Raw genomic sequence first — 26,392 nt, 5'->3', positions numbered from 1 at the left:
GGGGGGAGAGTGGGGGTGGGGGAATCGGTATCCCGCTCTGGTGGAGGGGAGGCCTGGCTGGTGGGAGGGAGCCAAGTGTGGGGCAGACAGGATGGCCCTCGGCCTCCCTGGGGTGGGAACGTGCTTGAGGAGCAGCGAAGTGGGGGAGGGGAGGGGAGAGATGCTGCACCTACTCCTGGAGTGGTAGGCCTCCGCTTCTGCCCTGGGGAACAGAGCCGGGAGGGGATGCTGTGCCTCATCCCAGGGAGAGGAGAGGAGCAGGTGAGCCACTGAGTTGTAACTGTCCAGCCAGGGGCACAGGACAGCCGCTCAGCCTCTCACACTGCTTGCCTCTGAGGCCTCAGTTTCTCCGTTTTGTCAGGAGAGGTGACAGGGAGGCCCCTCCAGCTGAGACATTTCCAGGCTCCCTCGGCCGGGATCCCCAGGTGTGCTTTGCAGGCTGGGCCTAGACATTCACAGAGAGACCTTTAAAACTACGCCCTTGTGTTCAGGACTAATTTCTACTATGGCAGATGATGCTGGCTTCTCATTTATAGCGGCAGCATGAACTTGGCTTCGAGTGTACGTATCGAAGCACAAGGAAGCCTTTGGTGCAAGGGGTAATGTGAAGACAGAACCTTGCAGAAGGCTCGGCCTGGGACTCGGGGGCCTCCTCAGGCCCCCGGATGAGGAAGGCCAGGAGCGGCCTGAGGTCACAAGAGTGTGGTGGCTGGGCCTGGGGTCTCGCGGTCCAGGGCTCCGTCCTGCAGGGCAGGAGGAGCGTGTCCAGCAGCAGGGGAGCGGGGTGAGCGTGAGCCCTGCATCACCGGCTCCTGCAGGCCTGCGAGCGCCAGGCCGACTTGCCACACCTTGTTCTCTCACTCCCTCCTGTAAGTAACGCTTACCGAGCACCTGCCGTGTGCTCGGCACGGAGCAGAGCGGAGCCCGAGTCCGGCCAGCCGTGGGAGCCGACGCAACAGGACGTTTACAACACCCACGGTGCACGCGGTCACCGGCAGAGATGGCAGAGGGACGCGGACACAGACAGGGGACCGGGCAGCCCCTGTGACGAGGGGACGCCCACCTGCAGGAAGGATGCTGCTGAGATTCTCTGCAGCTTAGATCTCAAAGTCGGTCTCGGGAGGGAGGAGAAGAGCGGACTGAACCAGAGAACCTTGGGAGACGTGAAAACCGCTTCCGAAGCCGGCTGCCCGCCGCCCCGTCTGAAGATCGGACTTGGTTCTGCCACCTTCCCTCGGGAGGACACCGCAGGGACCGAGCGGCGGCCCATGTTGGGCACAGATGCAACCAGCGTTCTGGAGCAGGACCGCTCGCCGGGGCGTGTGGGGACCCGAGGCTCGGATTTGGTGTGCCGGCCTTCCTGCTGGCCCTGGCGCCGTCCCCAGCATGACGCCGCAGCGTCCCCAGCGGAGGCAGAGCTGCGACTTCGGGCGCCGCTTCGATGGCCAGGAAGGAAGGGGCAACTTCTTTCTGCCTCGGGCGGTGCCACAAGGTCAGGCCCGCTGGGTTTCTGAGCGGTGGGTCCACACAGATGAAGGGGGTCCTGACGGAGCTGCTGCGGGGGTGCAGCTGCGCTCTCTGTGTGCCGCCCATCCCACATCCAGACGGAGCCGCGCCGGGGGTCTCCCCCGAGGTGGCTGTGGGGCCACCACGGGCTCATCTGCATTGCAGGCCTGACGAAAGCCTGAGAGCAAGGACTGCCCTTGGAATCCCTGCGGGCACCTCCCCAGCACCCCGCGTGTCCTGTGCGGCCCTGGGGTGGTCATGTCACTCAGTGGCCCCAGCTGTGAGATGAGCAGGGCCGTGCGCCGGGCTGACTTCCCTGGGCCACGTGTTCTTGCTGCTCACGCTGCCTGTCCCGGCTTCTCCCCCCGGAGGGTGAGCCCCGCACTCCTCAAGAAGCAGCTCTGAGCACCTCCAAGGGGAGGTCAGGAACAGATGCCAAGATTCTGGCCACCCCATGGGGTGGTGATTCACCTGGCATAAGTGATAGGTGGATAGAAGGAGGGAGGGAAGGAGGCAGGATGGATGATGGGGGACAGAGGATGGTGGGTGGACGGAGGGATGGGTGGGTGGAGGGGTGACAGACAGAGAAAGAAGGGAAGGACGTAAAGGTTAATCTTTTTTTAAAAGATCTTATTTTTATTTATCTGAGAGAGACAGCAAGAGAGAGAGAGATTAATAGAACGAGTGAGGGGAGGGTCAGAGGGAGAAGCAGACTCCCCGCGGAGCAGGGAGCCCGACACGGGGCTCGATCCCGGGACCCCGGGACCATGACCCGAGCCGAAGGCAGACGCTTCACCAACTGAGCCACCCAGGCGCCCCAAAGGTTAATCTTTTGAGAGAAAACTTCTGAAACGTGATGCAACACCCAGGCAGATATAAACTATTTCTATTATTTGTTTCATGCCTCCTTGGTTGCAAGTTCTACCCATTTTCACGAATGTCAACTGTTTTAGTCGTTTACTCAATTCCCTTAACGAACACAGCTGGAGAGCCTACCGTGGACCGGGCACCAGGCTGGAGTCCAGGCACACAACCTCTCACGGTGGGGACTGCGCCACCACCCCTCCCCTCACGTCCAGCACCCGGGGGGCCTGCTGAGGAGCCCCTGCCCTGATTGACCTCCCCATGACCCACCCCCCAGCTAATAGTCCCCTTGAAGGAGAGACCCAGGGGCCACAGAAGAGCTGAAATGACAGCCAGGGTGAAGCAGGTGGGGGAAGGTGGGGGCAAGAGCCCCCCCAGACCCCTGCACACCCTGCCCTGGAGTAGGCTAGGTTGGACCCCCCCCCAGCCAAGGTCACGGTCACGTGGGACTGTGGGCTTGACCGGTGGGAGGACGAGAACGAGTCTAGGTAGAAAAAGTGGGCGGACCCTCCTGAGCCCCTAGAGCCCCCACCCCAGCCCGTGGCCCAGCCAGACTGACAGCATGGCTTGGTCCCCAATCTGCCCTGTCACCTCCGGGCAGCACATGCCACCTCTTCCGGAAGCCTGCCCTGGTTTCCCCAGCCCTGGCTCCCCCAGAAGTTTGTGGCATCCCCGCCAAGCCTGCCCTGCAGGTTCCTGGCTGATGCTGCCCGGAGTCGGGGCCCAGGGCCGACACACGTCTTCCATAAAGGGCCCCACAGTCAACGTCTCAGGCTCTGCAGGCCACGTGATCTCTGTCACAATCACTCAGCTGTTGTGCAAAAATAGCCACAGTGTGCAAATGAACGGATGTGGCCCTGTACCCATACAACATTACTGACAAAACGAAGCGGTGGCAGGTAGATGTGGCCCGCGGGCCGTAGTGTGCTGGCCTGACCCATCGTACGCACGCGTTGGATCGCGTGATTCCCCTCAAAGCCCCTCAGTGACTCCCAGCTGTCCACAAATATCCAGATGCCATATCGGGCGCCTGGGACCTCGGTGGACAGGCTCGCCATTCCTCAGCATCTCTTGTCACTGACGGTCACTTAGGAACGTTTAGTGCACATTCTCTGAGCACCTGTGTGTTGGGCGTGGCCGTCGGCCCTGGGGACGTGGGGTGAGTGGGACAGCTGTGGTCTCCCAGAGCTCAGTCTGGTGAGGGACAGAGAGGACGAGGAAGTGACAGCACAGGACCGAGACAGTCAGAACTGGGGTGGGAGCCGCGGGCGCAGAGACCAGTCCAAGGGCAGGTAACGGGGGCCTGGCGCGTCTGTAGGAGCGTCCCTCTCTCTGCAAAGTGTCCATCCCTGGTTGTCCAAGCCCCACGCAGCACGGTGCTCTCTGGGCACCCCCGTTCTCCGCCTTTCTCTCTTGGCACCAAACACGATTGTACCTACCGAAGCTGGGGCCACTGAGGAGAAAGCAGCCAGGACTCTTGGTGCCACTCTATTGCCCACAGCAAGCGAAGGGGAACGTCCTTGCAGCAGGGTGGGGGCCAAGAGCTCCCAGGGGCCCCGCGGTCCCGACCCGCCACGGGGACCGGGCCATGGGGAGCGCGTGTGTTGATGAAAAGGATGAGCAGCCTGTAAACTGAGACCCAGACTGATGCGCTGTGCCTTCCCACCCCTTTCCTTCCAGAAAGTTCAGCAGTACACCGTCATCGTCCAAGCCACAGACATGGAGGGGAACCTCAACTACGGCCTCTCAAACACAGCGACGGCCATCATCACGGTGACGGACGTGAATGACAACCCGCCGGAGTTCACGGCGAGCACGGTGAGTGGTCGCGCCCCCGGGCAGCTGGCTGGCTGCTCTCCTCGCTGCGTTCAGACCGAAGGAGGCTGACGGATAGCGGCCCCGGGGCGCTGGGCCGCAGGAGCTGATGCGGAGGCCGGAGGCGCTGCCCAGGAGCTGGCCTGGGGGAGGGGGGTTGTGCTCCCATCCAGCACTGGGAGGCCCGACACGGAGCGACCATTGATGCCCGAGAAGTGTCCGGGACCGAGTGGACTGGACACTCTTTCTGAATCCAGAGTTGACCGGTGGTATTGGGGCTCAGCCACTTTTGGAGGCAGGCGTGTGGCTGTGTGCACAGTGGGACCTGCTGGCGGATGCCCAGGTGGGGCCTCGGCCGGGGACAGGCCAGTCCCTGCAGGAGGATCTACCCTCCGCAGCCTACTGTGAGCAGAGACCTGGGGGGCGGGGACTGGGAGCTCTTCCCCTTCAGGCACGGCTGGTGGGCTGCCGCGGAGCCCCACACCGGGCTGCTCCGGACCTAAGTGACCCAGTGTCCTTGGTGGACACTCGTGCATGTGCATTCGGGGGCCAGAGCCCCTGAGTCACAGGGAGGCCGGCAGGCTGCAGCTGCCCCGCGGGTTTCCGGATCGCCTCTCGGAGCTGCCCCTGTCCTGGGGTCCAGGCCACTGGAGGGCCAAGGGGACGAGGGTGTGACAGCAGTAACAGTAACAGGCACCGCACAAGCCACGCTGGGAGCCCTCCCCTGCCAGGCTCTAGTCCCCCGGCGGGGATGCCGAGGCTCAGAGAGTCCAAGTCACTGGCCCAAACCCACACCGCTAGACCCTAAGTGGGAGCAGCTGGGATTGGACCCCAGAAGCTGTGCTGATTCTGCAGCAAGGAGCGGGGACGGGAGGGGAAGGAGCTGGGGAGACAGACAGGAGACCCTCCTCCTCCCCAGAGCTGGTCATCGCCAGGAAGGCCTCCCTCAGGCCAGAGTCCCGGGACAAGCCCCAGCCCAGTGCCTGAGCATCCCCTCACCCTGCTTCCCCATGCCCCACGCCCTGCGTGCTCCTGCCCCCGAGTCCCAGCGTCCCAGATCCCCTGCCCCTGCACCCCCGCACCCCCACTTCCTGCACCCTCGGCCCTGGCGCCACGACCTCGCCCGTGAGGGCACAGCGCCATCTAGTGGGCAGATGGCAGGCCGCATGCAGGGGGAGCCCCGCTGCCCCAGCCCGCCTGGTGAGCAGTGGCGTGCCTTCCATTTCAACCCTGGGCCAGAGGGCAATGGCAGGAAAGGCTCAGGGCCAGGGTCCTGCGTAGCCTGGACATGGGCGAAGCGGCTCCCTAGAGACCTGGGAGAATAATGACGCCAGGTTCCAAGCCCCCCGCAGGGCCTCGCCCACACCTGGCCGGAGACCTGCTGTTCTTCCTCCTTCCACCCTGCGCCTCTTTCTGTGAGGACGAGAACACACGGCTGTCTTTAGGACTCACCACACCTGTGCGGGGCATGAGGGCAACGCTCCCAGGCGAGCACGAGTGCAGGAAACCTCCCCCAGGTAACCTTGCGGTGAGGACTGCAGCCAGTCCCAAGCCAGGCTTCTGGCACTGTCGCTGGTGGGGGGGGGGCGGGGGTGGGCACCTCACGATGCTCAGAACCCATCTGCTGAGGCAGGGGTCTCAGATGGCACTCAGCAGGTGCCCAGGCGAGAGGACACTGTTCCCAGGGACACACTCTTCTCCTGGTACCAGCCTGTGAATCCTGGTTGTCCGGTGGGGCCGTGGCACCAGACGTCCTGACCACCAGGACCCCCAGGTCCCCCGGGAAGCAGCCTCGGGACCTCCACTGTCACCATGGAAACCAGGGCAGAAGGAAAGCAAGCCAGTTGTCCCTGGTGGGACTAAAGGATGTGCTTCCAGGCAGGAGGCACCATGGTGACCGGGGAGGTGAAGACTTCGTCCAGCCCTGCTGGTCACCTCCGGCCGCCATGGGTTTGGTGAAAAGCACACCCGTGGAGCGCTGGAGGAGGCATCGCTGGGAGTCGGGATGTGGCTAAGACCCCCAGGGACTGGAACAGGATGGTCGGAGCCCCCGCCTGCGTCCCGATCCTGGTCCAAGCTGGCACCTAGGCGCTCTGAGGTGTGGCCAGCGGGGAGGGCAGGCGATCACACACACCCCCGTAGCGACAGTGACGGGCAAAAAGCCAGTGGGCTCCGGCCAGACGCAGACCGGAGCCCTCGCCCACCCTCCTGCCCCCCCACAGCCTGACTCCGTCTTCTACGCACAGGGTGGTTGGGTGGTGTCTAACTTACTGGGGGCTGAAGCAGGCACATCCCATCCGCTCCAAGACACGAGCTCCAGGAGAGACCTGTGGCTCTCCTGCCTCGAGTCAGGTAGAGGTTTTGCTCATTGTGTGACGGGAATGTGGTATGATGCACACATCTTTGCCACCAGCCAGGAGCAACCTTGTGCCCGTCCCCGGAGCAGCCCCCCCACCCACCGCGCCCATCACCAAGGTGACCTTGGCCTGTGCTACGACCTTGCTCCATCACGCGGATGGCGTCACGCAGAGCGCGTGGTTCTGTGGAGTCCGGCTTCTTTCATCCAACAGAGCGTCTTTGGAGCACATCTGTGTGCGGTTGGACAAACTCCCGCGTTCCGGGGGTTTCTCCATGTTCAGCACGGATCTCCGGACCATCCGTGAGCAAACCCACCGCACCAGCGGCTTCACTTACTCGTTTTCTCCTTTTTAAAGATCGATGTGAGCTCTCAGTTAGGTGATTCACACGCGGTACAGGAATTTAAAAGGTATGAAATGACCGGCCACGAAGAAGGCGTCCCCTCCCGCCCCTTCCTGCCTCCACCGGGCACTCCCACCCTACACCTGCTGTTGTCTGGCTTCTGTTTTTTCCCTCGCAACGTGTCTGGGAGACTTCCACATCCGCAGTTCCTGAGGGCCCTGGGATTTTGCTCAGTGCTTATTGGGAATAATGTCAGGCTCACGGGAGAGCTGCCAAAGCAGGAATGAGAAGAACAGCCGATGCCCGCGCACTCTGCCGCAGGGACCACGGAATGCCACACAGCTGTGACAGAGAGTCCTATGTGTCACGGCCCTTGCATCTAGAAGCTTCTGTGTATTTCCCGAGAGGTTTTCCCTGACGTGGCCTCTGAGGCCTTCAGGTAAACGGCCACCAGAGACAACTGAGGCCCAGAAGGCTAGTTCCAGGTGGCCCGAGGCCACACAGAGAGACCGTCAAACCCAGAGCGCCTGCTTCCTTGGCTCCCCCCCTTGTGCCACACGGCTGTCCTTCCGGACCCCAACAGTGCCTTCTGTCCCCTTCTGGGGTGGAGCATCTTCTGCAGCTCCAGCGAGGGCTCCGGGCTGCCCCACACCTGCTCCTGGAGGGCAGAACTTCTGCCCGCTGTCCCAGCCCCGGTCCAGCTGTGACAGCCGGTCCTCCGAGTCTGAAAGCTGTCTTCCCTTCCGCACGGCATCCACAGTGAAAACACCCTCGGATCCCCCAGAAATGCTGGTCCTGGGAGGGCCCGTGACGGAGTGAGGACAGGGAGGGTTGTGCGAAGGGTGCCCTTCTGCCTCCCGGGTCTGGGCGTACCCACGAGGGGAGGGATGGAGGATGTCCCTTGATCCACACACACCTCTGAGACTTGGGTGCCGCGGGAACCACACTGAGACCCTGGACAGAAGGAACATCCGGCCCCGGAAGGTGACTTGGAGGGCGTTCTGGGGAGGACTCCTGCCTGCACAGCAGGATGAAGGAAGGTGGGCACAGCCTGGCTCCTGGGGACGTTGCACCTGCCCCTCCTGTGCCCCAGGCGGCCTCGGGCAGGCTCCGGGCCTGGAGAAGAATATGAGGATGAAGGCTGGTGTGCTCAGTGGTACCTCGGATCCTGATGTTGGTCGGCCCAGAGAGCGTGCAGCAGCCCGGCCTCGCTCGTCAGACCTGCGGGCCGCTGGGGCCGGGACTGGGTTCCCCACAGGGAATGTGCTCCATCCCCCACACCCGATGGCTACCGTCCCAGTGACCGTGGGCTCAGTACGGGGGTCAGGGTGGCCCATGGCGTGTTCCTTGAGACGGGTGCTGGGCGGGGCCCCAGGACACTGTCAGCTTGGCACAGGGGGGGTGGGCGGGGCCGAGGCCTGACCACATCCCTGCACGCAGCCCGGCTATTTTTATCAAGCTTAATCAAGAACAATCAGCAGAAACTGCAGAGATGAGGGGGATTTGCATGATCCGGTTCCTATTCTTAAATGTTAATTAAAAGTTATTTTCCTTTTGCCTGTGCTGCACACGGGGTAGAGGGCAGCCTGCTGCGGGGCCGTCAGGCGGTTCAGCCGGCCCACTCCACACTCCCTCAAGGGCGAACATGGGGGTCTGCCGGGCTAGGGGCTGAGACCCCCAGGACACAACCTGCACTCTGCCCCAGGGGCTCCTGTTGGCCTTATCCTGGGGTCTTGGTGGGAGGCCCTGGACCCCCAGTGTCCTGGGCCCTTTCCACCAGCCCAGGCCCCTCACATGCCCACGGAAGGATCTCCTGGAGTCAGGAAGCCCCTCATTAGCCCTGCCTCGGCCCCTGCTAGCTGGACCTCTCTGAATGTCCCCACTTCCCCTGAAGTGACATATGGTCCCGAGGTGACGTCAGGAGCATCCGCTGATCTCCACGAGAGTTTATGCCTTGAACGATACTGTCCTCTGGTCTGTAAGTGCCACGGACGGCAGCCAGCCCTCCCCCGCGGGGGCCTGAGCAGAACGGTTCAGCCTCAACACACGTGAGTCCTGCCCCAGCTCTGACATCAGGTGAGGGGCTCCCAGCGCGGTTACCAGATCGCTCGATCTCAGCGTGGTTCCCTCAACTCTTGCTGGGGTGTAAGAAGTCATTGAGGTACAGCGTTTTTGCTGTCCAGGAGTGTTGTGGCTGATGGGACGCATTTCCTTCTATCGCACGTTTTGACTGCATGGCCTGCTCCCCATACCAAGGCAAGCATGAATAAAATTACATGTTAAAAAAATGAATTTAGATAAATTAATATTCAAGTAAATATTACAAACAAAAGGGAGAACGATCGTGGTGCCCCCCCCCCCCGCCCTGCCAGGGCTCTCCAGAGATGGGGCGTCATTGTGGAGGCCGGCATCAGCCCACGGCAAGCTCAGCCCCTCTTGCGCACAGGTCACCTTCAGAGGAGTTAGAAATGGTTTGCCAGAGGCAGGGGCAATGAACTGGGGAGCCCTGGGTCCTGTGAGGCTGGGGCCCCCACGTTTTTAAGGCTTTTCTTAGGATAAAACTTGAAGTTCCATCCTCAAGGTGGCCTGCCTGGCTGGGTGGAAAGGCCGCCTTGGCTCTGGGGTTAGACCATGGGCTAGCCTCGGAACCTTCCTGGGGGCTGGCTGGGCCCCCGCCGCCCGAAAGTGGGCCTGCTCTGGCCCAAGCCCTGGGAATCCCCAGTATCCTCAGCTTTTCAACTTAGTCCACAAACCCAGGAGAAGGGAGAAATTTCAACTCAGCCTGAGTTCCTGAGGATAAAAATCTGGCATCTCAAAATTGGAATAGACCCATCGCCCTTAATTGTGCTCAGGCACTTGGTGCCAAGCCTCTGCCATAGAAAATTAATGGGAGACAGCCTCTCTGAGCACCGAGGAGACAGGAGGCCAGAGCGCCTGGCCCCACCTGACATCGCCTGACAGGCCAGTGTCCACTTCCCAAAGATGACACTTTCCGCGACCCCGGGACCCCCGCCGCACCCATGCAGAGGTGGGGCCCAGAGGCTGGGGTCAGACTCCCGGCAGCTAACGAGCCTCCGACATCGGCCAGTGGCTGACCTCAGGCAGGTCCTGGGGCCTCTTGTCTCTGTATGGTCACCTGAGCTAGGGGGGAGCATCAGCTCCTGCCTGGCGGGGTGCACACCTGCACGTGGGTCCCGGAACAGGTGGCTGGCACTCGAGGAGACGTGATCAAGACGACGAGGGTGGTTGTTGCTCGGCTATTAGTAATGGTTATTGTCAGCAGCGTGGTTCCTCCCCAGGCAGAAGCAAACGGCTTGAACTGTGGCCCGACCTGGGGTCAGCAAACCCCGTCTGTGGACCAAAACGCCAGGGAGGGGAGAGTCTGAGATATATTGTTAGCTAATTGTGGGGTCCTTTCCCCTGAGCTGTCCTTGGAAAGAGCACTTTCCCGTGTGTCATCTACCCTCTCGTGACAGCTCCACGGGGTGGGGACAGAGGCTCAGAGGGGCTGGCCAAGGAATGGCCTCCTGGCCCCCAGACCTCAGTCCCTCCCCTGTCATGTGCAGGGTCAAGGAAGACTGCCTGTGGTTGCTTAGGAGCCGCTGATCCCCCAATCTGATTCTGATCCTGAACTCAGAGCCCAAAAGACATCGTGATTAATTTCCAGGACTGAAAAGTAAATTTCAGAAAATAAAACCTATCAGAGTGTCCAGAGGCGCATCCATACATTTTCCAACAGAAGCCACGGACGATCGAAGGCATGGTGCTGGCATGTCCCCAGTGGGGTTCTGTGGGAGCCCCTCCCTGGCGCCCACCCAGCCCCCGAAGCCCTGCCTGTTCCGAGGCACAGCCATGTCCCGGCCAGACAGGGGCTCCCGGGCCAACTCTCAAGGCTCTGCTAACGACAGCGATGGGTCCCCCAGGTCCAGGTCGGGGAGGGCGCCGCCTCCCAGTGAGATGCCCCCACCAATGCAGGGGCCACGGGCCAGCGGGGAGAGGGGTGTCCTGCACCCCGAGGGGCAGCTAGAGGAGGGTCAGGTCCTCCAGCCCAAAGTGTGGGTAGGCTCTCTTGGAACAGAAAGAGAAGGGCAGCCTCAGGTCATGGCGTGCCCCACGTGGCGTGGGTGCCTGGAGACCCGCGGGGCCTGGGTGTGGGCAGGCTGTCCCCCTTGGTCTTCTCTGGATCCTGGTTGGGCTTCACTGTTCTCACCCTAATCCTCCTCTATGCTAATGTGACGTTCCCCTGGGAGCCCTGCGGATTTCGGCCTCCGAGCTGGGTTTGTGCTAGATGAAATCCTCCCTGTCCCTCGGGACGGGGCTACATTTGAATTCTGGATTACCATCTAGGCGAGACACTCTGTTCCAATGATCTTAAAATTCCTTCTTTCCCAAATATCTGCCTTTGCCTCCCATGAGGCATGGAAGAGGCTTTCCCTGTGCCTGAAAATCTGAAAAAATTAAATTAAAAACTCATTATGGCCAGGGGAAGGTTAATAAGAAAATCCTAAGCCAGATTTATCAGGTTAAGGCCCTTCTTTGTGAACCTTTATTAAACTCACATGAATTAAAATAGACTCTTGGAATAAACTTCACCAGGGTCTGCAAGGAATCGGACTCGGGGACACACAGGTCTCCCGTGTGCTGTGAAGTCGGGGAAGGAGCCCCCACTCCGGAGCAGGCCAGAGCAAAGCAGCTGGAGGGGCCGCCAGGCCAGTGTAGGGTCCCGCGGAGGCCCAGCCAAGACTCGGTTCTCAGGCGGCAACACCAGGACCCACCCTGGTCGTCTGACCCGAGGGAAGCTGCCAGAGGATGCGCGTGTTCGTGAAACCTGAGGGCCAGGTGTGTCGGGCCTGTCGCCAGCACCAGGCGTAAGGATCTCGTGCTGCTGAGTGGGACCGTGTTGGAGGGCTGCTGGTCCCAGACAGCACTGGTCCCACCGGGCGAGATCCCACTTGGGATAAATTTACAACTTCTCCTGTTAACAAGGTGATGGTATCGGGGTTGGAGGCTTGTGCGTGCCAGGGGACAGACGGGGGCCATCTGTGTGCACCTGGGCGGCGGGCTGTGGGGTTTCCAGCGGAACGTGGAGGCCGGGAGTCCAGGAGGCTGATGCAGGAGCCTCCGAAGTTCAGGTGAAGGCCTGCGCTCTGGCCTGGTGTTGAAAGGAGCCCTTCCCTCCCTGGAGGCAGCCGGCCTTGGGGCGGGGAGGGGCTCGCGATTCCTCTATCGCTCTTACCGTCGCTGGTCTGCACATCGGCTCACTCATCCATTCGCCCCCGTCTGCGTCATCTGCACACATTTGCCACCAGCCTGGGGCCCCAGATCCCCCGTGCCTCGTTCACAGTGGGCACACCGAGCACGCACCGGTCGTTTGGGTGAGTCTGCACCCCACCTCTCCTCTTTCTCACGCAAAGTGACTCTGGGAACAGAAGCTGCTGGGCCTCAGTGTCCCCATCCATCCGTGGACGGTCAGCCCGGCAGACTGCTATCACTTGGACACACGTGCCGGAGGGGCCGTCCTTCACTGTCGCCCAGCAAGACAGGACAGGCTGGGCTGCTGTGCTCTGACCTCAAGCCAGAGAAGGACAGAGCCACCAGCCCCAATGTCGCTGATGCCCACAGGCACCGAGGGCCACCCTCGGCCTTCCGGCTCCCTGTTCTGGGAAGTCAAGCCCCCGTGTTCAAGCCACTGCGGCCCAGTTTTCTGTGCATTGCACCCCAGAACCCCCTCCCCAACCACCAGCTGAGGCTTGAATTTGTAAGTGCTCAGAGCAGAAAACCATCGCAACCATCGAGGCCCAGACGTGAGCTCGAAGCGCCCAGTCTCTCCAGGAGGTATCAAGCTCCCGATGGAGAGAGCCAGAAGCCGGGATGCCGCACCCATCAGCTGGCATCCAGAGCAGGTCCCACTGCCCACCCCTGTCTCGTCCAGGAGGAGAGGGTCGCCTGAGAGCCAGCACAGCCAGCGAGTGCTGCACGGGGCCCTCGTAGGACACATACAAGGGCTCTGGGCCGACGTGTGTGGGGGCCTGGCCCCTGGGCTGCAGGCAGCACTGGATGTGAGAGACCCCGGATGGTGGCTACAGACTCGGAGCCATAGGAACTCCACCAGGCTTTGTGACACTCACTCAGGGGCGGAGAGTTGGTTCTGGAGCAGACAAGGCCCAGCCTGATGCCCCGAGTGCACAGGAGGGCTGTCCTCTGGCATGGAGCAGCCCCATGTCTGTCCTAGGGCATGCACAGGCATATCTGGGCTGCAGGCCCCGAGCGGGCACGAGGCAGGGTGGCTGTCCTGGGTGTGGCCAGAGGGAATGTGCCATGGCAGGTGCTGGAAACAGGGAGCCACGTGAGGCTTGGGCGCCACCTCCCACTGACCTCAGGCAGGTGCCAGGGGTGTGGGGGGGCAGCCAGCAGGATGAGGCTCGGAGCCAAGCTGCCTGGGACAACGACCAAGCCCGTGTCTGGACTCCTTCGTCCCCATCCCGTGACCCCACCGCCGTGACTGGGGGCCGGATCCTTAGAGCTGACACTCTGGGCGCCCCTTTGTGGGCCCCAGGGTCTCCTAACCTCTACTGCTTCATCTGTAAGATGGGGATGAGGGCAGGGCTATCCTGAGGAACCGGAGAAGTAACGCCCGGGCGGTGCCCGGTGCAGCGTCCACACGTGGAGGCCACTGTCGGGCCGCACCGCCGTGACCCCAGCCAGACACCCTAGATCTCTGTCCCAGCTCCGTCCCCAGGTTTGTAGCTCGAAACCACGCTGCCTGCTGACGGGGCTGGCCACACAAACTGCAGGACCCAGTGCAAAATAACAGAACGGGCCCCTAGTTCACGAACTATTAAGAATTTCAAGGGGCACCTGGGTGGCTCAGTCTTTGGGCGTCTGCCTTCGGCTCAGGTGATGATCCCAGGGATCGAGCCCCGCATCGGGCTCCCTGCTCGGCGGGAAGCCTGCTTCTCCCTCTCCCACTCCCCCTGCTTGTGTTCCCTCTCTCGCTGTGTCTCTCTCTGTCAAATAAATAAATAAAATCTTAAAAAAAAAAAAGAATTTCAAGACAGTGAGAGCATTTGGCCAAACTCAGGGCCCTTCCGCACAGGGCCACAGCTTCACAGGCCACATGCCCACGGGGCCAGCCCTGAGCAGTGATTTCACTCGGTAGGGGCGCTCAGATTCCTACTAGCACCCCAACACCCATACACACACACACACCGCCTTTCCCTGCACACAACCGTCTCGGCCCCGTGAACCACCCCCACCGACGGGAGGGGCTTGCAGCCCCTACGGTGCTTGGCAGGAGAAAAGGCTCCGTGGTCGGTCATCACACATCTGTAGCCACGGACCCCAAGCCCCGAGCCGATGGTGGGCCTGCTGGGATGGCAGGATCCCAGTCAGGATCGTCTGGAGGAAGCCCCCCACTGCTGTCTAGCTCCTGTCCTACAAACGTACCTTAGAGTCTCTCGTGCGTCCCCGCTGTTGCACAGGGCTCCAGGGCACGAGGGAAAGGCCTGGGGGGTTTAGGAGGGAGGCCGGTGGGCACATGTGTGCGTGTGCAGGTGAGGCTGGGTCTAGAGCTGGGTGGTGGGTACAGCTGGAGGAACCAGAGCCCTCTGAAGATGCCACCGTGCCGTGGAATGGGCGTGGGGTCCCCGTGTGTGGGAGAAGCTGGAGGCAGAGGGCACCCCCCAAGGAGTTGGTAGAGAGTCTCTTCCGACCTCTCCAGGCTTCCGCACGGGTTCAGAACATTGTCTTTCCTTGTGCTCTGCAGTACGCCGGGGAGGTCCCCGAAAACCAGGTGGAGGTGGTGGTCGCAAACCTCACCGTCATGGACCGAGATCAGCCCCATTCGCCCAACTGGAATGCCTTCTACCGCATCCTCAGCGGGGACCCCTCAGGACACTTCAGCATCCGCACGGACCCCGTCACCAATGAGGGCATGGTCACCGTGGTGAAGGTGGGTACTCTCCTGGCTTCCTGCCGGCCGGTGTGGGTTCTGTCCCCCGCCACCACCCTGGGACAGATGAACAGAAGTGATACGGGGTTATCCAGGGACAAGGGACTGCACGCCCCTGCTCGTGCCAGAGGCAGGCTTCACGAGGACCTGGTTTTCTCTGAACTCTCCACTTAAAGTCTGTTTAAGGCAAGATGCTTCATCTTAGAAAGCATTTTCAGGCTATTTTTGCATCCTTTGGTAGAGACACTGTGCTTTCAGACATTCTCTTGCAGAGGGGTGGCCGGGAGGGGGTGTGGGGGGTGCGAGGCAGTGGGGGGAGTCTGCTCCCAGCGGGGGGGGCTATGTTCTTGGATTCCCGGGCTGGCTCTTCGCTCACTTACCCTGGTGCGGGCCTGTCGCCCTTGGTGCCCCAGACGAGGGGCCTGTGCCCGGGGCTGTCGCCAGATCTCAGCGGGTCCTGCCTGTAGATCTGGCCCAGCGCCGGGCACATGGCTAACAGAAGCAGCTGTGCCGTCACTGAACACGGTCACGTCAACAGGGAACAGCCGGGCTCCCGCGCGCTCCCCAGGGCACAAGGAAGGTCACTTCAGTCCCGCCAGGGTCCCCAGGGCCCCCAGAGGAATCGGGCCGCGTGCTGTGTCCATGCACTGCGGCCCAGACCATCACTGCCCCAGCCTGTAGGAGGTGACAGTCTGCGGCAGGGATGTGGAGAGGGAGCTTCTGGGATGTTCTCAGGCAGGTACTCGCCAGAGGCCACACACCCGCCGGTGAGCCCTCCCGTCTGTCCAGCACCCTGCTGGTGTTTCAGCCTCCGTGCCCCCAGGTGGTGGGACTCCTGGACCGGGACCTCGCTGCTTTGGGGGCGGGCGAGGTGCCGTGTAGACATGTGTGTGGTCAGCCCGGCCCTCAGCCATCTCGCACACATCCTGGCTGCATGCCTGTCAAAGGAAGTGCCCAGTCGCCTGGGGCGGGTCTTCCTGACCCCTGCCCTGCCCCCCGCGCCCCCCAGCTCCATCCTGCCCCGCATGCCGGGCCTGCCACCGCCCAGGCTGCAGCCGAGCTGGGGCACAGCTGCTCTGCCCTCAGACCACCAGCCCCAGTGGGCGTCCGTCACCGTGCCCAGCCTCCTCGGGAGCGCCCTCTGCCTCGCCACCCGCCCCCGCCACCTCCAGCCACGAAACCACCATCTCTTCCAGGCTCAGACCATCCCCAGGCCCTTCTCCTGCCTCGCGCCTGGACCTCAGCTTCTGAGGCAGAAAAGCCAAGAAGCGGCCTCTCCCGCTTGCCCCTCGGCAGCACTGCGGCTTGGGGGGCAGTGAGCAAGCTCTGGCCCAGGGGCCGAGGCCGGGGCGGGGCTGGCGGGAGTCCCAGGGGAGCGGGCGCCGCCCTCCAGCCCCTGCAGTCCTGCAGGGACCAGCTCCCGGGGCAGCAGCGCATGGAAGCGAATGCCCCCAAGCCTCCCGCCGGCCCTGGAGCGGGGCCCCAGCCCTGGCCCACACCACCTGCACTGGCGGCGGGTGGCTTCTCCTGAGGCCGCAGACCCTGCCCCTCGCCTTTTAGTGGAGCGTCCTTGCCCCGTCTGGGGAGGCAGCCGGGCCGAGCCCCAGCAGTATACCCAGCCGCTCTAATTGAAACTGGGGGGCCAAATTACCTATCGATTTCTCCATTACAAAAATGTTTTATTTCACCCTCCTGTGGACATTTATTGGCCATAACAGTCTTTCTGGAAGGCATTCTCCCTCAGACAGGTGACACAGTCTTAATGTACGACATGCGGCGTTATTCCGTGTCCCCTGGGGACAAGAACCAATAAACGGGGAGAAAGATTACTTCCTTTTGGTGGTTTGTTCAGAGACAAAAACACCACAATTTTATTAAACTGTCCATTTAAATGGAGGAGCCCCGTCCCCAGACGACTCTCGGAGGGTCCGGGGGGAGGGTCTGGAGGCATTGGCTTGGTTTTGAGGGGACCTGGACACAGCGTGGGTGCAGGGGCTGCTGTGGGGGCATCCAGAGTCCAGGATGCACCTGCCGGAGGGCTCACCGGTCTGCGGCCTGAAGTCCTGGGCAGTATCTTTCAGACAAGGGCTGCCAAGTTATTCTGCACTGGGCACCGCATCAGACCGGTGGCCTGCCTGGGCGCCATCTGTGGGCACAAGGCCCTCCCACACACACGTACCTGAGCAGCACCCAGCCTCGTGCGAGGTGATGGGCAATGGGGGTGGACAAGGGAGCCTTCGCACCATCCCCATCCTCGCCCAGGCTGACCCCTACCCACACCGCGCTAAGATACAAGGCGCCATCAGGGGCGGGGGAAGACATCAGCCATGACAAGGCGTGAGCCACAGAGGGACATGGCATCTCACGGCCAGGCTCCAGGGGGCCTGCAGGAACCACCCCTTCCTTGGGCGGACAAGGAGATCACGCCTGAAGAGGACGATGGGGGTCAGCCCAGAACCCCGATCTCCGGAGGGCATCGGCCTCCAGAGCCTCCTGTCGGGCTGGCTTCGGGCTTCCGTGAATCCCCGGGCCCATCCCCCTGCTATTATTTACTTAGTTTTTAAAGTCCTTCTTTTCATACTTAATGCCACAGCTGTAGCCGTAGCTGAGAAGGCAAGGGTTCGATGCACCAGCTGTAAGATTTTTAATGCTCACCCAGGTCAAACGCTGAGGTGCTGGGGGACCCTGCAGGGGCTGGGGTTCGGGTCGGTCGGGAGAGGCACTGCTGGCCGCGAGCACAGCTTCCTGACCCAGCAGATCAGCTCCTCTCTAAGCAGAAACACGCGCTGTTCTGTCCATCGTGAGCATCTCCGGGTGCCCAGAAGACAGACGGCAGTGGTCTCGTCCGCACTGTAGTCTGACGTGGTAGCTTATTCCAGACCGTCTCATCTCTGTTTCTTGCTGAAAGAGGTTTTTAACTCCCAGACCTCATGACCGTCCATCTCTATGTAAGTCAGGATGCGTCACCCTCAGAAATACGTTTTGCCTCCGTACGCACGTGACATCACCGGTCACAGCCCTGACAAAAGCAGCCGTCTGCCCTTCGTATCCGCCGGTGCAAGTCTGTGCTCGGTGTCCCTTAATTTTCCTCAAAGTGTCTCTTTGCTGTGGTTTTTCAGATCTGGATCTGGACAGGGTCCCTGCATGCAGTTGATTGCAACATCTCTTGACTCTCTCATAATCTAGAACATCCCACCCACCTTTGACCTGTCACAGACACCGGGTCAGTTGGCCTGTGGGAGGTCGCATGTGCCAAACTGTCCAATCACTTCCTCATGGCGAATCTTGTTCCTCGCTCTCCCACGTTTCCGGTAACCTGGGATTAGGCCTGCAGGGGCCGTCCATGGGAAAGGGCCTTGTGCCTGGGGCTGAGTCACATCAGGAGGCCCGTGGTGCCCGGCTGTCCCACTCCAGTCATCTAGGCCTGACCGGTGGGCTCAGGTGGTGACAGCCCGTTCCCGTCACTGCAGAGTTGACTTCTCCTCCCTTATGACCAGCCAGTGGTCCGCACGTGATGCTTCGCACCTGCAAATATGCACACCTCCATCAGTCTCCATCGGCTGGTTCTATCATCTACTCGTGATCCTTGTTCACGGAAATGTCTTCATTAGTGAGTACAGAATGGTGCTTTTGAAGTTCTGTCATTCCTTGGCTGGAATTATTCAGTACGAATGAGCTTCCCCTCCCCAACAAGAGCTCCGCAGGACACGGAAATGTGGGTCTGCTGTGGTCAGCACCACGGCCCCCCAGACGTGCCCAGGCCCTGGGCCTGGGACCCACGCGTGTGCGGCACATGCTGGGCAAATGTGAGTCAGTTAAGCGTTCTGAGATAGGAGGTTACCCCGGGAGATCCAGGGGGCCCCTGGGCTCACAGCGTGATTGGGAGAGGGAGGCAGGAGGTCAGAGTCCCAGGCGCCCTGGGGAAGAAGCAGAGGTCCCAGAGGGACTGCAAGGGGCCACGTGGCTGCTCTGTAGGTGGAGGACGTGGCCTCTCAGAGCTGCAAGGGGCAAGGCTCCAGGGGGACCCAGCCCCGCCCACACCCTGACTGCAGCCCAGGGACACTGATTTTTGACCTCTGACCTCCAGAACTGTAAGACGACAAATCTGTGTTGCTCTAAGCCACTAAATCGGAACAGGAAACTAATACAGAGTCCAGCAGAAAAAGCAGATGAAAGCTTCATTCGCTGCCTTTTATCATCCAGACCAGCAGCTGTCTGAGGTCTCTCTCTGTTTACGGCGGCAGCTGTTACAACTCACATCAAGCTGGGTGTCCACACGACACGCGGTCTTCTCACACTTCTGCAAGTCAGAAGTCCAAAATCCGTTTCAACAGGCCGAAACCAAAGAGCCGGGAAGGCTGTGCTCCCCCCAGGGGCTCTGGTGGCTCCATTTGCTGGCTCTTACCAGGTTGGCAGGCCACGCCCCGACTCCGTGGCCCTCCTCCGTCCTCAGAGCCAGGGCCGTCTTTGCCTCAGCCCCTACGTTGCCTGCTGCTGTGCCAGAGGTCCCCCCGTCTCCCCTCCTAAACACCCTCGGATGCTATTTCGGGCCACCTGGGTAATCCTGGGCCAGCTCCCATTGCAAGACCCCCAACTTCATCAGCCCACAAAGTCCCTGTGCCGTGGAGGGCGACACAGTCACAGATTCCAGACCTTTGGACCCGGATGTCTTTGGAGGCCATTAATCACCCCACCACAGCCATAAGCAGAATCGTGTGTGTGTGTGTGTGTGTGTGTTTGCATTTTCTCATGGCTGGTAAGACGCACGCGTTTGTGTGTACTCAGTGTGCTTTGGTCAGCTGCAGTTATGACTGGTTTTGGCCCCCGGCGAGCAGGAGCCTCCTCTGGCTGGTTCCTGGGTCCTTCCGCCACGAGCCGTTTCCGTGCACCGTGGCCCAAGCAGTTCATCTTGTGGGCTGCCTGCCTCCCCTCGGGTCGGCCATCTCTCCAGTGAGGGCTGGTCCTTGGAAACCAGCATCCAGGCCCCGGAGGGCTCGCTCCTGCTCGCTGCTCTCACTCCTGGGGGCCCGGGGGCAGAGCAAGGACACCACGCTTCAACGCACGTGCCCACCCCGACTCCATTTCTTTCACCGATCCAAAGGGTCGTTTTATTCAGATTTAACACCGGAGGATTTCTACTTCACTTTGCTGACTTCATACTTGTATCTCGTTTCTCTTACACCGAAAATCTTATTTCCTAACCACATTATTACACGTGTTTATTTACTTTACCCTGAGATATACATAAAAAGCTTTAAAAAATAACAAACCCCAGATCACTACCAACAGGGAGAAGACCAAGTGAGCTTAAGATTTCTTTGCAATGATTATTGTCCCTAAAATAAATCCCACCAAGAACTACCATCTAAATATTGCCCTGGTCACCTGAACTCATTCTTTTCTTGAGAGTCATGTTACCCGTTGATATATAGTCTCCCTTTACTTCGGTTTGCTTGCAATTTTCAGAGATCGCTTTACATATTTAATTTCCTCTATAATGACTAAAGCGTGACGGTAGTAGACCGAGCTCCATGACGGTAAGCTCGCACAACCTCGAGCCCCAACCCTTCCCTCCGCCCCGCTCACCCCTCTGCTTACAGGCCACCATCTTCATGCGTTTTCCGGTTCACTCTTGCGGTCTTCCTTCCTGCAAATACGAACAAATACAAATTCAAATTCCTCTCCCTCCTTTACACGGAAGGCAGCCCGCTGTGTATCTACTTCTGCTCTCCGTCCGATCTCCTCGCTCCTGCTTACAGCTGCAGACCTCCCCATCCCGCCACCAGCCCACGGCCTCCAGGGTGCGTCCTCTGTGAGGACACAGAGACCCGCCGGGAGCCGTCCTGTGCATACGTCACCTTGCACCCGTCTGGGCGGACGTGTGTAAATGTTGTTGCAGAGTGTCGCGTCGGGTGGTTTCCCCGAGACTGTCCCGGCCTGCTCCTGGAGTCGCTACGTGTGTTACACGTCTCGGCCCCAAGTGCCTCCTTGCAACTTCCCACCCTCCCCAAAATGTGGGGAGCTCCCCAGACCATAGAACCCTTCTGAAAGCATTTGTCAGACAGGGTCCTGGGGCCCCAAAGGGTGTAACCAGGAACCACGCTCATGCAGGAACCCCGTGCAGAGGGTAGAGAACCCACAGAGCTGGTGTGTGAGTGTCCTGGAGCTGCTGTAAAAATTACCAAAAACTGGAGGGATTAGAACAACAGAAGAGACCGCCCGCTGCACCCAGCAAGGGGCCCCAGACAAACAGCAGTGGGGGCCTTGACCTCGCCAGCCTGGAGGGAGCAGCACCTGCTGAGAGCTGGCGCCAGGGAGGGGTGCCGCTGCCGGGGCCGGAGCCCCAGGGGCCCAGCTACTGCCACACCAGGGCGTGGTGGGAAGGCCCAGTGGGGGTCCTTTACCCCAAACTCTCTCCTCCCATTGTCAAACCCCTGGGAAGCCAGAGACAAGGGAGTTCTGGAGACAGCTTCCCTTGGGACCAGGGTCCTGGGCACAGAGCCGGGCAAGAGGAACAGGTGCGGACCCACCGGGCCTCCCGCCTCCAAGCCAGCCCGCAGGCCCCTGCATCAGCTCACCCCCGCGGGACTCTCTCGTTCCAGGCAGTCGACTACGAGCTGAACAGGGCGTTCATGTTGACTGTGATGGTCTCCAACCAGGCGCCCCTGGCCAGCGGGATCCAGATGTCCTTCCAGTCCACAGCAGGGGTGACCATCTCCGTCATGGACATCAACGAGGCGCCCTACTTCCCCTTGAACCACAAGCTGATCCGCCTGGAGGAAGGTGTGCCCACCGGCACCGCGCTGACCACGTTTTCGGCAGTGGACCCTGACCGGTTCATGCAGCAGGCCGTGAGGTGGGTCCGCCCTCGGGCCTCAGGAAAGGGATCCAACCCGTGGGCTCCCTTGCTTTCCCTACAGCGGAGTGCCATCATGCCCAGTAAACCTGCACCCCAGGAAGTCCCCCGCCTGTGTTGTCCCTCCAGGCAGGGCACCACAGGAGCCACCGGGGGACAGCGGGGCCCAGCCGGCCCGCGAGATCCAGGCGGTCAGTGCGACGCCACAGGAGCTCAGCAAACCGCGCGCGTCACCGTGCACCCCCCCCCCAGGGCGGCAGGCCTTCCAGCACCCGCAACGCTCTCCCGAGTCAGGCGGGTTCTGAGCTGGCTTGTCACTTACCCCTCTCTGTTCCTCAGTCTCCCCGTCTGGAAAGAGGGGGCGAGGACAGCACCTGCCTCCCGGGGTCCTCGTGAGGATCGGGAACGCGACCGCCTTGGCGACCGTGAGGCGTGCCGAGGGCGGAGCGTGCGGGCTGCAGGGACAGCGCCCCCGTGTCGGGCGGGCACCCTGCAGAGGGTGGGGCTGGGGGGCTCGGGGCCGCTCTCCCCTTCACCGCCTCACCTCCCCCCTCCTCAGGTACTCCAAGCTGTCAGACCCAGCAAACTGGCTGCACATTAACGCCACCAACGGTCAGATCACCACGGCCGCCGTCCTCGACCGCGAGTCCCTCTACATCAGAAACAACGTCTATGAGGCCACCTTCCTGGCGGCTGACAACGGTGCGCCCCGCTCCGGGGGCCGGCCCGTGCCGGGGGCTCTGTGGCGGGGAGACGGAGGGAGGCCCCAGCCGGAGAAGCCGGAGGAGGGAAGCGGGGAGGCAGGGGCGGCGCCAGGTGTCCTGTGCAGAGCCTTGGGGGTCCCTCAGCGTCCCCAGGCAGCCCCCTCTCTGCACGCATTCGGAGCAAGGGCCGCTGCCTGACCACCCGGCTCACGGGTCTGCACAAACTCGCACCCCTTCGCTCATGCATGGCGCTCCCTCGTGGACACCAGGGGAGCCAGGATGGCCGAGGCGGGCCGAGGTTTGTCCAGTCCTGTCTCGGCTGAACGTGACCCGAGCAGCTTCTCAGCTCCCCACCTGGTGAACTGAGGGCTGCTGAACTCCATCCATGTGTAAGCCGAGCAGCCCCATCATGCTGACCACGCACCAGAGGGGGGGGGGCTCCCCCTAAGCAGCCCCGGGATGCCGCCCCCTGTGGCTCTGACCACCTGTGATCCGGACCCCTGCAGCCCTCCGTCAGAGCAGGGGTGCCTTGGGGAGGGGCCTCAGAGACAGGGCAAGCACCGTGAGGGGCCACACACCAGCAGCACGAGCCCTGGGAGCTCCGAGGGGGTGACGGTGAGGCTTCCGAGCCAGAATGAGGAGCCCCGAGGACCCTGGGGTAGCAGGGTTGAAGGTGAACCGGGCAGGGGTGAGGGGGTGCTGGGCAGAGGCGGCAGCAGAGGGGCCCACACGGGGCAGGAAGAAGGTTCGTGAGCACTGGGGCCTTCCAAGGGATGTGGATAGCATCTCCAGAGTTGGGGGCTGGGACTCCAGGCCCCGAGGTCGCCCCTCCCTGGACCCAGGGCACCCAGGAGCTGGCGAGGCCCACAGCCCCAGGTACCCAGCCAACCCTGCACAGGAGGGCAGAGGGAATGAGGGAGAAGACTTAGAACCAGGGATCAGTCCCAGCACCACTTCAGTGGTGGGAAGAGACCTGACTGCTCCGTGCCTCGGTTTCCTCCTCTGTAGCGTGGAGACAGCCCTACCCCCTACCCGGAGCTGTGACGATTAAGTCAGCCAGTGTCCTCGAACGCACAGGGAGGGGGTCTGGCCCGAGCCAGCACGCTGCCACCGCTCTCATCGCCCCGGGGCTCCTGCCCCACACTGGGTGCTACTCAGCAGCAGACAGACCAGACCAAAGTCCTTCCCTTGCAAGGCTGACGTGCCCAAGGTCTGTGTGTCAGCTAAAACCAGGTTCAGCCGTGTAATGGCGATAGAAATTTCAACACGACTGAGGTTTCTTTCCTCCCACATAAAAGAAGACTGGAGGCAGGCAGCCCTGGGGTACTGGGGTCAGGTTTGAGAAACCAGGCTCACTCTGGTCATGAGCTACGGCATGGTCCGGAATGTCTGCTGGTGCTCCAGCCATCGTGACCACGTTCTGGCAAACGGGAGGAAGAGCAAGGAAGGCAGGGACACATTCCTGCCCTTCTAAGAACTTCCACCCCCAGCTCACGAAGGCCAGAACTTAGCCATGAAGCCACACTTCACTGTGAGGGATGTTGAGAAATGTAGTCTAACAGCTGGGCAGTGATGACCCCAGATAAAATCTGGGGCTCCGGTTCTTCTATTAAGGACAAAAGGGGAAATGGATATTGAGGGACAACTCAGCAGTCTCTTGCCCCAGTGAGATGAATGAGAAACAAGTCAACCAGATAACTTCAGGGAGTATGTTCTGGAAGAAAACACAACAGGGCATGGGAGGGAGGGGCCAGGGCTTGTAGCTGTGCTCCTGGCCGTGAGGCGCTGACTGTGGGACCAGAGGGAACAAGCCAGGGGAAGAAGGGGCAGCAGAGGAGTCCCAGAGTTAGGAAGCAGCATGTGCAAAGGCCCTGAGGTAGACCCCTGGTGGTCTGTATGGTGGGTTCTCGGACAGCAGTGCAGCTCAGGCTCCAGGAGCTAGAGGAGCCCTTGCACAAAGGCTCACTCGATAGCAAGTGAAAGCCGGGGTAACCACCCGCCAGACTGTGAGTGTGTGTGGGTGGGTGCACACACGCGCACTCGCAGCTGTGGGGCTGGGGGTGGCTGCATGTCTGTGTGGTCCTGTGCTCGGTCCACGTGGTGTACAGTCGAGTTGCTGTGTATGTCATACAGTGGGGGTTGGCGCAAGTTGGGGCTATGGTCAGGGCTGTGGGTCTGTCCTGCACGAACTCGTCGTCTGTCCTGTGTGGGTCTGGGGGCTGTCCCTGGGCAGGACGGTGGGGCTGGGGGTGGGTCCCATGTGCATCATCGTGTGCCTGGGGTCATGGTGGAGCAGCCCTGTGGGGTCACCCTGTGTCTGTCCCGCAGGGATCCCCCCGGCCAGCGGCACTGGGACCCTCCAGATCTACCTAATTGACATCAACGACAACGCCCCCGAGCTGCTGCCCAAGGAGGCACAGATCTGCGAGAAGCCCAGCCTGAACGCCATCAACATCACAGCGGCCGATGCCGACGTTGACCCCAACATCGGCCCCTACGTCTTCGAGCTGCCCTTCGTCCCAGCCGCTGTGCGGAAGAACTGGACCATCACCCGCTTAAACGGTGAGCCCTCCTCAGGCTCCAGGAGAATCGGACACGTCTGGGATGCTGCACCTCAAGGGGGCCCATGGAAGAGTGAGCAGTGGGGATGGGGCTCTTCCCCCCATGGGGGCCCCCTGAGGCTGGGGCCCCTGGCCGTGCCCCAGTCCATCCCCAGAGGGGGCCGTGAAGGCAGTCCCAGTCCCGCTGTTACAACGAGCACAGCTGTCAACATCCTACAGCCCCAGCTGCTCACATCTCTGACTGCTTCCTATTGATGGGACCACGGATGGATGGGACCCTGATCAATCTATTTCCTCGGGGTACTTCCCTAGATGCGCACTTGTTGTATAAAAGGGCATCCAAGTCCTGAAGTTTTCTAGCACTCTGAGGATGTGCCTGGAAAGGTCATGCCAAGACCTACAAAAGAGCACCTGTTACCCAAGCCCTCACCAACACCGAATATCATTGTTTTCCCAAGGTTTTAGCCAAAATCATTGTTTCCTTTTGCATCTCTTAACTACCACGCACTTTTTTCATTTATTTAATGGCCATTTGCTGTTTCTCCCACGAATTGTCTATTCAATGTCCTTGCCTATTTTTCTTTGAGGTTTTTTTCTAATTGATTTGGTAGAATTCTTTATATATTAAGGAAGTGATTTCTTCATCCAACACACTGCAATTGCTCTTCTCTTGAATTGCCAATGTGTTTTCGCTCTGTGGAGTGATCTAGTGTGGGCGCGCGTGTGGGTGTGCGCGAACCAAGCGGGTGCTTCAGACTGTCGTGCTCTAGACTCGGTCCTCCCTCCGAAGTCTTGCTGAAGCGCAGGGCTGGTCGTGGACTGAACGAAGCCTGTCCTGTCACTCTGTGCCAGGTGACTACGCCCAGCTGAGCCTGCGCATCCTGTACCTGGAGGCTGGCGTGTACGACGTCCCCATCATCGTCACCGACTCCGGGAACCCCCCGCTGTCCAACACGTCCATCATCAAGGTCAAGGTGTGCCCGTGCGATGAGAATGGGGACTGCACCAGCATCGGCGCGGTGGCCGCGGCCGGTCTGGGCACCAGCGCCATCGTGGCCATCCTCATCTGCATCGTCATCCTGCTCAGTGAGTATGGGGAGCCACGCACGCACGCCCGGGCCCCCCACGCGCGAGCGCGCCCTGCTCACGGCGTGGCCCCTGCCCCACAGCCATGGTCCTGCTGTTCGTCGTGTGGATGAAGCGCAGGGAGAAGGAGCGCCACACCAAGCAGCTGCTCATCGACCCCGAGGACGATGTGCGTGACAACATCCTCAAGTACGACGAGGAAGGGGGCGGTGAGGAGGACCAGGTGAGGCCCTCTGCGCCAGCTTCCGGGGCGTGGGACCCCCCCCTCCCTCCCGCTCTCTCCCGGCGGCCCAGGACCCCAGCCCGGTGCCTGCGCCCACACGGGGGGCTGTCAGGTGACCAGGAGGCC

General features: G+C 61.2%; 1 protein-coding gene across 1 annotated transcript in view; it reads left to right on the top strand.

Annotated features, from left to right (window-relative positions):
* The window catches only part of CDH4 (cadherin 4), a 44,470-nt gene that overhangs the window by 12,580 nt on the left and 5,498 nt on the right, over positions 1-26,392 (top strand). Inside the window, exons 3-9 of the mRNA XM_081832494.1 lie at positions 4,051-4,188; positions 14,651-14,836; positions 21,439-21,692; positions 22,252-22,394; positions 24,725-24,958; positions 25,810-26,043; positions 26,127-26,266. Of these exons, the coding sequence (XP_081688620.1) occupies positions 4,051-4,188; positions 14,651-14,836; positions 21,439-21,692; positions 22,252-22,394; positions 24,725-24,958; positions 25,810-26,043; positions 26,127-26,266 (1,329 nt within the window). The remainder of the gene's footprint in view (positions 1-4,050; positions 4,189-14,650; positions 14,837-21,438; positions 21,693-22,251; positions 22,395-24,724; positions 24,959-25,809; positions 26,044-26,126; positions 26,267-26,392) is intronic.

Source organism: Leptonychotes weddellii, chromosome 10 (genome assembly GCF_054177405.1).
Source record: "Leptonychotes weddellii isolate Sample4059 chromosome 10, ASM5417740v2, whole genome shotgun sequence".
NCBI lineage: Eukaryota > Metazoa > Chordata > Mammalia > Carnivora > Phocidae > Leptonychotes > Leptonychotes weddellii.
The sequence above is the reverse complement of the archived record's forward strand: the minus strand, read 5'-3'. Positions and strand labels throughout refer to the sequence as shown.